At 40.8% G+C, this 13,865-nt stretch overlaps 1 protein-coding gene across 1 annotated transcript in view; it reads right to left on the bottom strand.

The window, feature by feature from the left end:
* adamts9 (ADAM metallopeptidase with thrombospondin type 1 motif, 9) overlaps positions 1-12,310 on the bottom strand; it is a 40,080-nt gene extending 27,770 nt beyond the window's left edge. Inside the window, exons 1-15 of the mRNA XM_026306145.1 lie at positions 11,939-12,310; positions 11,249-11,652; positions 9,552-9,714; positions 7,163-7,500; positions 6,396-6,479; positions 6,164-6,288; positions 5,833-5,873; positions 5,633-5,738; positions 4,376-4,522; positions 3,760-3,901; positions 3,204-3,308; positions 2,291-2,436; positions 1,708-1,889; positions 1,421-1,557; positions 390-507 (exon numbers count right to left, since the gene is read on the bottom strand). Coding sequence (XP_026161930.1) covers positions 390-507; positions 1,421-1,557; positions 1,708-1,889; positions 2,291-2,436; positions 3,204-3,308; positions 3,760-3,901; positions 4,376-4,522; positions 5,633-5,738; positions 5,833-5,873; positions 6,164-6,288; positions 6,396-6,479; positions 7,163-7,500; positions 9,552-9,714; positions 11,249-11,652; positions 11,939-12,035 — 2,335 coding nt within the window. The 5' untranslated portion in view covers positions 12,036-12,310. The remainder of the gene's footprint in view (positions 1-389; positions 508-1,420; positions 1,558-1,707; positions 1,890-2,290; positions 2,437-3,203; positions 3,309-3,759; positions 3,902-4,375; positions 4,523-5,632; positions 5,739-5,832; positions 5,874-6,163; positions 6,289-6,395; positions 6,480-7,162; positions 7,501-9,551; positions 9,715-11,248; positions 11,653-11,938) is intronic.
* Between the last annotated feature and the right edge of the window lie 1,555 nt (positions 12,311-13,865).

Below are 13,865 nucleotides of genomic sequence, written 5' to 3'. Positions count from 1 at the left end.
GTTTCTTTCCTTCTTTTTGACTTTTCCTTGAGTTTTAGTCCCAGCCATGTAATATGCAAGGAAAAACTGCAAGGAATAAAGAAACCAAGGAAACATGTTTTTAGTGGCTTAAGATGTCCTTTCCTCCACTCCTTCACGTGAAGCATCCAAGCACCAACTCATTTTTGAATAAAAGGCATTCTAATCCAAAAAGATTTCTGTGACGGATGGTATCGTATCCTTGCCCATGTCTCCCCCAGGCAGCTTCCTCAATACTCATAGCTTTGTGATGGTTTTCAAGATGGTGCAGTGGAACCACTTTCAGGCTGAATGAGGATTGAGGAAAGCTCAGTTAAGGGCATTGGGATGTACCCATTGTATGATGAAGTATGTGGTAGGCTGTAGCTCACCATAGTGGACAACATTAAAGGTGCCTGCCACAGTTTTGCAAGAAGAGTTGTCACCTCCGCACACACCACACTTGTCCCTCCTGGCTTTGGAGTTTAACACATGGTCACAGCCCGCTTGCTGCTCAGTAAAGCATCAGAAGGAAGGGAGAGATAAAATGTCAAATAAAAGCACCAGGAGAAAGGTGGTAGTAGTAAGAATGTAACAAAAGGGAAAGTTTAAAATGTAATAATCAAGGAAGAAAATCATATGGAGCAAAATGTAAGAGAGAAGGAAGGAGTGGGTATTAATAGCATATTACAATACGGCTTTCAAAAAGACTTATTTTTCAAAATAAAATATAGGATTTTGTTTTGCTAATACACTTTAGTTCAGTTTGCTAGGGAAAATTTCAACACTGCAATGTTAGTATGTCACATTAATGCCATTATGCTTCATTATTTCTTTATGAAATAAGCACAAATCAAATCCAGGTATCCTAAAAATAGTTACACAAGAACCATATCACTGATGCACATCTGAAATACATTTATCTCAACAGAAACACACTCAAAATAGAATCAGCCTCCTGCATTTGTTTGCAGTGAGAGACATTTGGATTTTTCATTAAATCAAAGAAGAGCTTAGCTTTAGTGCCATAGCACTAAAACTAAGCTAAAATACATTTGCCAAGGCCACAAGGGCAACTTAATGAACCGCAGTCTAACCAAAACACTTTGTGTGGTTCTCAGTGAACACACACAAACCCACTGCTTTTTAAAAAAAAATCATAGTCATGTGTATCTTGTCTGTTAGTAATCAAGCCTTCAAACTATGAAACCTTGATTACTCTCTGGCAGAGATGGGGGTTTGGCCAAGGATCGAAATATTTTTGGAAATTATTTGCTGGAAGGATGCAGAAATGATTCTATCCACTCCAAAAAGTCACAGAGCCATTAGACAGTATATAATTATGATACAAAAATGTGTGGTGCATTTGCATTTGAATAAAGCAGCTGTGAGTTTTAAAGTCAATATGAGTTAGGAAGCTCACCCTGCACAGGCCCTGGACACAGATGTCGTTGGTATCAGGTCCGCATGGCGTGCCATCGATGACCCTGTCCCTGAGCTGATAGTAGGCTGTGCTGCCTGCCACCCTGCAGAATAGCTTACATCTGTCCTTCATCAGGACTGACAGAAAAGACAAATAAAGAAAATAATGCTAATGTTAATACCAGTGAAAAGCAACACTAATATTATGCTATTCACACTAGTTAAAGGGAAAAGGGTGCTGATAGAGAGAGCTAGCAGAATTACAGTGACTCAAAAAAGGACTCTCACTTCCGCTGTACTTGGGCACCCAGCGAACATTAGGAGGTAGACCGTTAATGTTGAAGTGCCGGCCATCAAAAGCTGCACACTGCTCCTCTCTGAAGTCCCTTTTCTGCTTGGAACAGGGCTCAGAGTTGCAGGAACGAAACTTCATCCGGCGACCAACACAATACATTCCTCCATTCCTGGGCCTGGGTGTGAAATCGGGGAAGTGAGTGGACAATTGTTCTAATTTAGTAAATATGTTGAGTAAATGGTTGAGCATTTCAATTTCAAACCTCCAGTCAAACCTTTATCCAGGTGCACATTTTCTGTTTTACCCTAATCACAATAGTACAGTATGTCAATGGCATTGCTTTTAGACTCAGTCTCATCATGTATTACTCTTTTCTATCTGTCCATCAAACCAAGAGGAAAGGCACAATTCATGATCTCTTCATTCACCAGGAAACATCTGCCAGCGAGCCTGTCATAATGAACACTAGCTATGGAAAGTATTCTCTTAAGGATGTTGATCCATGGAACATTGACTGTGGCTGAAGGAAACAAGGTCTACTAGGCATGCATGACTACAAAGAAAAGTACTGCTCACACGGGTCGGTTGCATTCGCGCACAGCAATCTTGATTCCACCGCCGCATGTCCGCGAACAGGTACCAAAAGGACTCCAAACTCCCCATGCCCCCTCCACAGGTATGGCATCTTGCTCTTTGACTATGCACAGGCCGTGTTTGCAGTGCTACAATGAAAAAGAAAGGAAAAAAGAGGAGCAGAATGAAAGTGTAACAGAAAAAGTCAAAAAAAGTTAACACATGAAATCTTGACCATGAAACTAGCAACACATCCATCTGCTCTGCTGCACTTTGATGCTAATCTGGGAGAAATTATACAACAAATGGAAAAAAGAGGGACAGAAAAAGACATTTCACGGCTGTGTCTATTTGGAGAAAAGACAAGAAAATGTCAAGCACAAAGCTCATAAATATATCTCAGTTCATAACAGGAGGATAATCTTACACTGTTGAACAAACAGACTCCATTTAAGTGCTTAATGTGGCATAGCATTGGATGAGAAGCTGGTATAAACACGAAAGGTTTCAACATGTGTGTGTAGCATTGGCTTTTGTCACTTTCATGTCCACTCAGTCTCAGTGGCAGGACGCAAAGGGTTCGTGACAATGTCCTAATTAAATAATTTAATGCTACACGTTTGTTACACTTTTTAGATCAATTACTTACATACCAGCCATTTTCTAGAGTCTATATTAAATTGATTTTTGGCAAATGTTTGGACATGTGGTTTCTTCTGAATTAAAAGTCCTGTGAACTATTTTATAGTCATGAGTTACTGGTAAACTTGTAAGATCAAAACAAGGAAATGCAGGGAGGATTGTCACGTCATGATTGTTCTAATTAAATGCAGTTCAATTCCTTACTTCTTGGTGATGAACCTTATTGTTATGCTCCTATAAACATTATCTGTTTACACATAACCATAACACTTACCTTTCCAGGTGAGCACTCAGTGCCATCTGCCCATGGCATGTGCTGGGTTCTGCAACCCCGCTGAGCACCCTCTGGGCTGGTACACCACAGCCTCCGACACTGAGTCTTTAAACACACACACATCAGAGCAGGACAGGGCACATCAATGGTGATAGTTTTGTTTAAAAATATGGACAAAAAATTGGTAAAAATCCAATTCATGATAGATTATCAAACATTATAATAGAAGGTGAATCTACATGCCAAATATACCGTATAAGCTATCTCACCTGCCAGGCTTCGCAGCTAGTAGCTGGCATGACTTTTTAGTCTGGGCAGAAAACATGAGCTAAGGAAGCTATTCTAGACCGCCAGATGTTACACATAGTTTGTGTTCAGTTAAAATTAAACAATAGAGGGATTATTAGATGCAGTGATTGTAGCTTGACTGTATCTTAGAAAGAAGCATCAGTGACTTTAAAGGCTTCAAATTCACATGTGATCATAACACAAGAGGTTTCGCTCAGAAACCCATATGCGCATGACATGTTTAGGTTTGCACACCAAATCCACTTACCATATAAGGGCACACCTGCGTTCCCGGCCCAAATATCAATTCACACTGTTTATTGACACTGTATATCTGTCCAGGCAGCTGCTGCGGGAGACTGTACGGCCTAGAAACAGGCTCGTCGAGCAAGCACTCACCATATCCTGTGCTATTAAAGAAATAAAAATAAAATGACTTAAAGAAAAAAAGAGAAAAACAAAAGACACAGACAGAAAAAAACACTCAGTACAGTCGGAGAGGTAATTTCTGTACATATATAGAACCCCAACTGTACACGCAGCTGGCACAACAGCCCTCAGAAAAGACAGCTTATTTGTATTTATAACCTATCCATTTAGCTACTGCTATGTAAGATGGCTAAACTGCATATAGTATGTATGAATTACACTATATTTGTGTGATCCCTGTCATAGCTCTATGATGCAGCCTTTTTAGAGGATATCCAGTTGGACTTTTAAGTCTTGTGGACTTACTATTTACCACTTATTTACTTACTTCTTGGCATATCATATTTCATTTTAGGCTGTTTGAGTTGTTTAGTGACTTCTCCAGAATAGTAAAAAATCATGATCTAATTCTCATGCTTGTTTGGAAAACTGCTGAAGAAAAGCATATGACATACTCGAGGAACTCTGTGATGTACTTCCTGCTACACTTAGACCACATCCAAGGGTTTGTGTTGTAGTTAAGTGTGGGAGCCATCACATGTTGCTGGTTCTTAACGCCATCCTCTTTACACTTGTTACTGTCGTCATGAGGCATGTTGAACCTAGCAGAGAATACAGAAAAACATGGTATCATACACAATATTACATTAAAAGATAAAAAGGAATGGTTGTTCTCAAATGTTTGGAGTTTGTGCTTGAAAATACACAGGCCCCTTGCTTTTTATGAAGAGGAAACGTCCTTCGGTGCAGCAGTGTGGCTTGTGATGTGGACTGGTGTCTTTATAGTTGTTTTTAGACAGCGCATACAAATAAACCAGGTTCGCGATTCACAGACGTCATTTTAAAATGAAGTGCATTTTAGTCTCTGCATGGGATTGGTAGAAAATAAATTTCCCAAAAGGCAGTATTACAGTGACGAAAACCCCTATACTCTTTCTGACAGAGACATTTTGTTTTTACAGCTTTAATATTTTAGTGTTTGCCAAACCAAAAGAGACAAGACTCCAATTTAAAACTAATAGATTTGTACTTTAATGTGTTTATTTGTTTGGTCATACACTTTAATTTTTTTTTTTTCATTTTATTTAACATTATATTTTCACTCTGTGTTGTTGCCTTTGTGAAACTCATTCAAAGATGCAGTTAAAATAAAGCAGAGTGCTTATAGAGGCTGACTGACTGTGGGGACTCTGGAGAAATCACTATTCAATTGTGAGCACTGGGCAATAGACACAGTACAAGATGTAAATATGATAATCACAGCACAATTAGTATAAGCGAAGAATTCAAGCCCACCTGACAGGTACCAAATAACACTGAGCTCTGGGACTAATCACTTGTCAAGCATGTTGTCACCACTTGATGCGGATAAACATGGAATTTAACAAATCTACCTTTTGTTTAGTGGTTAGAAAGGGTATTTGTTAGAGACGAATAGGCCTGTTAAAGTCTGTAACAGTCTCCACCATGGCAGCCTAAGCCCCTACCTTACTAGACTCCAATTTACAGACTCATAAATAAAAGCATCAGCAAAGACTAAGAAACATTTGTCCGACAATGCAAGATTCCATGAACTCCATCTACTGGTATAGCATGTGTGGATTCCTAGAAAGGCTTTTGAAGCTCTATGTCTCTCTGAAGCCAAAACACTGACATTGTAGGAGTGATGACAGTATCTGAGATTAAACCAATCAGAAACATGCTGTGCTTACACATGGCCAAGTTCATGGGCAATGGTGAATGCTGCGCTGAGTCCATTGTCCTCGCTTATGCTACAGCTCCTGTATGGATCGCACACTGTCCCCAATTCTGCAAGCCCTGAGAAACACCATCTGCATTATTTTCTATCACAATAGTCATCACCAACGTATACCAGCATATGGTCAACTCATTTTAAAAAAATTCCACTTACCTAAGGTGTCACATTTATCCCTTGCTCTACATATGTCCTGCCTGTGGTGAAGACAGATAATAGGTCACAGTCAATGGCACTGAACTAAAGAAGAACACTTCTACAAACTTCAGGGATCTTCCTCATTTATGTTCATTGTAAACAGCAGTTCCAATCAACAGGCATCTGGACCCTATTTGATCCAAACCTGTGATCTCTAAAAAGGTGTATACTAATTACAATCATTACATTACATTTGGAACTACATTTGGATCGTGGAGTATTTAAAAGAGCTGAAAACCCCTTCTAAGATTATACTGTATGTAGAAAAAAAACCTGAGTTTTTTTGTACCTGGTGATGAGGATGGCAGTGTCGTGATGGGAGTGGTGGTTATCATCCAGAATGTTCTGGCTCTGCTGCCAAATGCAGAAGTTCTTTAAAGTGGTCTGTGCATTAAATGAAATGACTGGACCATCCTGAGAAATATGCAAATGGAAATAATAAAAGGTGTAATTTCACAGATGAATATGTACACCACATCCTCATTTTAAGTATATCAGCACAAAGAATTCAATATTCTTACCAGCTCATTGTTCAAAATGACTAACTTTACAATCACTATGTTAATCAGGTTGCCAATGCTGGGGTCCTGGTAGATAGAAGACACCTAAATGACAGAAACAAATTTCAAGCTTAAATGTCTAAATGAAAACATTTTGAAAGCAAGATTAATTTTAATATCTGGAACAATAAATTTAAATGTTTTCTTCAAGTTAACCCAGCTGAAATGTGACAGTATATTTCTCCAACTCTCTAATGCAGTTACAAGCAGGTACCAGGGAATTTGGCTTAATAGGAGGATCAAGTTGATAGTAGCCTGAGCACCTGTGGGGAAGACAGCCTTTTCCAAGTACAGAATATAGGTCATCTCTGCCTCCCCCTGAGGACTGTCGGCCCCAGATGCCTTGCGGAAACTGGTATTTGAAGTGGCGGAGAATATGTAGTCTGTGTGACATACCTGAGCTTATTTTTTAACATTCATCAAAGCTGTCACATTGGCTCTCCCTCAAGCTACCCTCTCTTCCCCCTTTGCTGTTTGAAAGTGGTGTTTACCCCTGCCCTAGGCTGCCCTTTCCCTCCCATGGCCCTCCTCCAAAAGCTGCCTGAGTGACATGAAAAGCAAAGCTGAACAGGTACATCCATTTAGAGCACCAGTGTGCACATACACAGCTACTCTCTATTTATATGTATACAAGAATAAGAGCATATGTGCTCTCTCAGCCAACCACCTCCACCAACCAAACACTCTCTGCTAGTAGGTATGAAGTCATTCGACAGAGCAGAACTTACTATGGACATTAATGTGAGCATGTAGTGCTGTAGATTGCTGCCGTGATGCTCCACCATTTTGCTGTCGGCCACCAGCATGACTTCAACAAAGCGCGGGTAAGAGAGGAAGCGCTTTGATCTCCTGTGAGGTCCTGAGTCACCGCTGCTATCATTTGATGGTCTAGCACTAACACTGCCGCTCTCTGACCTGAGCAAAGCATCACTGGCCAGGGCAGCACTCAATGACTCCATGTCACTGAATGCACCAGCGTTCACCACAGGAACTGCATTAGACACAGTGGTCACCCCAGCCACTGTCTTTCTCTTCAGCTTGTGCCTCTTATGTCTGTGTTTGTGTCCTAGACAGTGAATCCAGAAGGAACAGAGCATATGTAAACATACAAAGATGCAGGGCTGATGGAAAACAACAAAGAAGGTATAAATCAATGTTTATCATGAAGATGTGTTTACAATTATGCTAACGCTGTAGTTTCATTCTTCAAAGATGGAGATGCATAAAGAGAGATGACTGTCTGGAAGTGGATATTGTTAAAATATGTTGCTGCCTCTTTCTCTCTTTTGTTTATTGTTGCTTAAGGAGTGGGTTGACAAATGAACATGGCCTGGAGTGCTTTTTTTTTTCTCTTTCTCTCCCCTTTCAGAAGAGGCGAGAGAGGAGGGCAAAGAGTTCAAGCTAGGTAAACCTGGCACCCATCCACAGGAAAAAAAAAGGGGGAAAAAAAGTGAGCACAAACTGCAGCGTGCACACCAGAAGAAGTAGTCCAACAACTGGGAAGCAAAATTTGAGGGGATACCAGTCTGACTTCAATCATGAGATGGCAGCATGCTGAATGCCACTTGTGTTGTTCTCTCAGCACATGCAGATCACCCTTTCTAGGACTGTGGGTATGCATCAGCACATATGAGACAGTGAGCCAAACTGCAGCATTAGTAGATCTGTTTCAGTATATATGATTTATGAATGAGAACTGATCACTGGACTTCAAAGGTTCTGAAGTAACAATGGCACTTTATACAACATTGAATCACTATAGGCCAAAAATAAGCATTTGTCACATTTATGTTTCTTCAGACACATACACAGAATGACCCACAGAGAAACACACACAAAGTACAAAGCATGTGAGAAAACACACATTCACAAACATTTACACACAGAGTGAAGCTAAACATCTGTAGAAAGATGTCCAGCAGACAAAGGGAAAGTATGTCTAGATTTACTTTCTTATGTTCTGATTATTTGAGAGTTTCAAGTTGGCATCACTTTGCTATAAAACAATTTACACTGTATGTTCATAGCAGTGGGTCTATTCAACTTTCTTATCAAAGAAGCAGAGGAAGTACAAGAGTCAACAGGAAGTTCACCAAGTAAACTGAGATGGGATGATACATGGCTGAACTTCCAAGTGATTTTGCCTGCATGAGACTTGGAAAGCTTCCTCACTACTATTCTGCAGCTGTAGGCACAAACTGTGCAGGCTATGACATGATGTGTAAGCCAAATAGTTTTCACACCAGACTTTCACTTTAATTCAGTTATTGCACTTGTATTTGCAGCCTACTTATAGGAAAAATGTCCTGATTGCACAGTGCCATTTTATTACCACATCACAATAAGTTTCACAGAACAAGTAAATGATTAACAATAGTTTTACTATGTAATCAAATATCATTTTTCCTTTAAGGATTTTTTGTTTTATTTTCTATTATTCTATGATTTCTGTGAAGAATCTGGCCCTAGTGAGTCATTTTCTTCCTTTTAAACTTTCTCTTTCAAAAACTACATGAATATCCAGGCACATTGTTTTGCTTGTTTTAAGATACATGATTTTAAAATAACAATTACTACAATTATTGTAATAGCTCAATAAGCTCAGTAACTATTATATAACTGCTTCCTGTTACAATCTTGTAGGTGACGCAATGATTACGCGTGGTTACGTCTGTGGGAACCATGACTGTCACATAGCGCACGCACATAGAGCCATACAAATGACAAATTCTCTGCTCACAGTCCACATGTATCCCATGGAAACACTCAAGCACTTACATGCACATAAAGCAGCCACATTCACACAGCTCGGGTACGATTGCAGTGGAGCCTCTAGAAAATCCATGCTCAGAAGTGGCAAGGGACTACTTAGCTAGAGAGAGGGTTTAACGGGTTTAACTCAGATACTTAAGTCAGCTGATTGGTTAGAGCGCCACAGTAGTGAGGTTTAAACCAGTGTTGTTTGCACATAGCATTAGTTTTACATGTGTGTGTTTGTGTTTGCAAGTGTATGTGTAGAGGCTTTAGGGTCACATCGATCTCATCTTGGCTGTTGTATGGCTGTTTCTGTGCAAATTGCATGGATGCCTTCCCATTATATAATAAACTACAACTAACCTGAAGTGTCACAAGCTGAGTTCTCCCCAGATGTCTCTCTCTTGGACGCATTCTTCCTGTATACAATATGAGGTTTCGTGTGTTCCTCTTCAAAGTCTTCTCCTTGATAGCTGTGTAGGGGCTCCACAAAATACTCTCCTTCTGGAGACCTGAAAGTGCCAAGCTGGAAAACAAACAAAAAAAAAAGTAAAGCAGTGAGACTACAGCCATCCTTTTTCTGTAAATGCTTATTTATTTTTAAAAGTCAGCCTAAGCAGACATGGAGAGAAGTTGCAAAACCTACACAGACAAGCCTAAGGGCAATATGTTCTCTCATATATCTTTTTGCTATTCAGTGATCTACCATACCAATCTGATGCAATGTATATTTATAGCAAGCAACACTGGTATGTGGTTCATTTACTATTCATTAGCGATGATAGCAATGCTGAGACCTAGGGGCTTCCATGAAATAAGTGAATTTGCATGCATGTAAGAATGGTCCCAAAATTGAAGGAAAAAGAATAACAGGCCTGTGATGCCTATCAGGAAAACAGTGAGCCTTTATGCACAAGTGTGCTGAAAGTCTTGTTATATGTATTTTCACATGATGTGTGGTGTGGCAGACTAACTTGGAGGTCTGTGATGTTATAGATAAAGTACATGCCAAACCAAACACATTTGACTTGTTCATTAGCTGCAGAGAAGTATCATGGCAGCCCTGGGGCAGACTATACAGGTTCAGCATTATTATGTTTGGCACATGTCACACGTAGACATCCTGACAATAAAATGACAAAAAATATCCTCAAAATGCAAGTACATGTGTGGAGAGGTGTGGACTGTTCGGTTAAGCAAGACATCTTTCCTATTACTGGGCTAGGACCAGCACTTTCAGTTGACCTGTGAAGTTGGCAAGGCAAAAAAGAATCTTCCTACATGTTTCCCTGCCAGAACACAAATGTCACATTATTTTAGGATGAAGAGGAACAAAAATGCAGCTGTGACCAGCAGTATTGTTCCATATTTTATAGTAAATTTGCACTTAGGGATCTAGAATAAATAAGATATGCTCAAAAACGTCAGCTCTGATTTGGCATTTGGGAAGAAATCGACCCCTCCCATAAAGTGTCACTCAGTGGTTTCTATGTATAAACTCAGAGCCTTCTTTTACAGCCAGGGCGTGGGACAGCACGTGATGACGTCAGCACTACCCTTACTCCCGCCGTACTAGCGTACGTACAGACGTCACCGACTACGAGGAGACCGGACAGAGGCACAGAAATAAGAAGTAGAGTATCTATTGAATCTATTTTCAGTCTCTTATTCTTTGGAAGTGACTTCGACACATATAAACATTATCAGGTCGTGCAGTTTCAGTTACTTTTCCTAAATAGTTTTCCAAAAGCGGCGTCAACTTCACTTAATTCTGTTTCAAATATTAATACAACTTGTTAGTTCTTCGCAAAGCTCGGCGCCGTTTACTCCTTTCTAAAGACAAGATCCAAGCGCAATAATGGCAAAAACAAAAAAGTATGACACGGTTCATACAAAAAGTTTTGCACCGTGTGCAAAGTTTTCGCAAAAGTTGAGATTTGATTTTTAATGGAATGGTTGGCTGCGTTTCAAATCTTGTGTAAGCAATTATTGCATCTAAATGGTGGAAAAGAAAAAACACCTGATTAGCACGACGGGACTAATCTTGCGTAAAAACTCACCAGTCCGGAGCACAAACTGATGACCGCGGTGTGTTCTGCTTGTGCATTGACATGTCCTTTATAGAAGCAGTGCCTTAACTCCGTGTCCTCCTCCTCCTCCACCTCCACCTCCCCATCTGTTGCAAAATCCGTTATGTTATCTGTTCGAGGTACTCCAAGTATTGTCACAGTGTAGAGAGGTGCGATAAATCCTGAATCCAACGTGAGGTTGAGGTGGTAGCTCTGTCCGAAAGCAGAAATCCTGTAGTGGATATTTGGCGAGGCCCAGTGATCCGTAGTATTGCCGGTGCTCTCGTCCACACTTCGTCTTTTCCTCTTGAAGTGCACGCTGGTCGGCAACTTATCACCGGCTTCATTCACTCTCACCGGCGTTACAATCTCATAAGCGCTGATTTCCTCTGTCACTGGGGAACAAAAGCAATAAGAAGAAGAAGAAGACATTAAAGGGTGAAGTGGTCCAAGTAGCATTTGTGCAAATCAAAGAGCCCAGACGTGTTAATCGATGGATGGTGATTTAGATATAAGTCCTTTCTTGAAAAAGCAGCAGTGTGAAAGCATCGCAGGGTAATGATAGTGAAGGTTAGGTATCTGGAAAGTGCTGCAAAGTCTTATCTGAATGCAAAACTCATTCATTCTCTGCCCTCCGTGTCAGAAAGCAACTCCACGACTTGTCAGAGCGTCATACTTTACCTGTGCTTGAATTCAAAAGCGAACCCTCTGTAGATGCGAGTACATTCAAAATATCAGGGAATAGTAGGAACCCCAAGCCCCAGAAGAGCACATGCATGATTGTCCACGTTCAGAGGAGCGCGGCAGCCTGTATTCTTGTAGTGTAGTGTATTCCTCTGGTTATTCCGGCTTTGCGGTCCGCCTGACACATTCACTTTTATTATCCTCGGCTCTTGAGTAGATGGTCTCTGGCCGGTGAAGTACACTGCTGGGACGTGAGCGCTTCGCGGATCCCCTGGCTAACATGCATACTGCAGAGAGAGGTGGGCTGCTCAGTGCGGTGGGCTCCGCTGCATGTCTCTGTACACCAGCTCTCTCCTCAGCTAGGGGCGGGACAGGGTAGACTGCTGCTTTAATGAAGCCTCTCCGGTTATATATACTGTAGTGACAAGGGTGGTCACATACTGTTTGGGCTCCGGGGGAAGTGAAGTCTGTTTCCCCATGGATATGTGTTTTCCCATACCTTCATCTGAATCAAGACTTCCCCACTTCCAACTTTTATGCTACTTAACCGGACCCTAACCCTTTTCTAACCTGTTACCCCTGCTTTCTTATGAGCCTGGTGACCATAAAGTGCCCCCAATACCTGACTATGTAGCTATATAAGGCAATTCAGTTGTAAAAAAAAAAAAAATACAATTGAGTAGATTTGGGTTAATGAAGTCTTAGAAGAGTGGGCAGTCAACCAGTGTAAAGAGCAGCTCAGTGACCATGACACCAAGGTGGACCCTATAATGGAACAGCCAACCCTTGATCATATAGGCACACATAGACACCTTGAAGCTCAAGGGCTCACAGAGTGACAAGCCGTAGTGATTTGAGATCATAAGTAGGTGCTGGAAAAAGGATTGTTTGGGGACAATGTAGCTTTATGAGCCGTAGTCACCTCAGCAGAGCACTGTAACAGGCCCTGGGGAAGTCTTTGTAGGTACCTTTGTTATGTGGAGGATCAAAGGCCAGACTATCCAGTCTGGCTCCTGTCCCATTCATGCAAACCCACCACACGTACTGACAGAATTCACTTGTTCTACTAACCTTCTCTGACATATTACTAACAAATCATGAATCACTTGATATTACTCCATGACAGCTATACTGGCAATTAAAGGTGCAACATGTAAAATGTGCAGATTTAGTGTAGCATGTAGTGGTGAGAATGCAACCTTCCAGGCACCCCTCACACCCCATCCCCATTTCAGGGTGCTACGGAGGTTACAGTGGCTGTCACTTTTAAAACAAAATGAAATTGTGATTCCTTGTCTAGAGCCGGTGTTTGGTTTGTCCATTCTGGGCTACTGTAAAAACATGGCACCACAATATTGCTGCCTCCATGAAAGGAGACCCATGCCCTATGAAGGTTTAAAAGTCTCATTTTAAGATCAAGAAAACGCAGTGATTGGTATTTTCCAGTGATACATACATTAATGACATCATATTTACGGATATTACTTTCAACAGTTACACATTACACATCACACATTGATCCTTTAAATACCAAATACCAAATTGCAATACTCATGGCAAATTTGGGCTATTGAGAAAAACCATTTTTACACACTGTCCACCACAAGTTCATCTCAACTGAAGAATGTCTCATACAGTGGTCACCACGTGCACTGGGATGATGTGCTGTGAAACACATCAGGTGGCAATCTCCCCACTGCATCCTCAAATCTGCATCCTCACCATCTTATCACGCTGACAGAGCAAGTGATAAGTGGGTCTGAAAACATGACTGAAAGTGTATGTTTACACATTAAGGGCAAACCATGGAGAACACACATTGTTGAGTATTATCTTAAAGATAAGATTGGTCTTGTTGAGAAACATTGCTTACAAAAGGTAGTCTTGTTCTTAATAATAGTACACAGGTGAAACATATTTTAAA

Source organism: Mastacembelus armatus, chromosome 5 (assembly GCF_900324485.2).
Source record: "Mastacembelus armatus chromosome 5, fMasArm1.2, whole genome shotgun sequence".
Lineage (NCBI taxonomy): Eukaryota > Metazoa > Chordata > Actinopteri > Synbranchiformes > Mastacembelidae > Mastacembelus > Mastacembelus armatus.
This window is presented reverse-complemented; position numbering and strand designations above follow the sequence as displayed.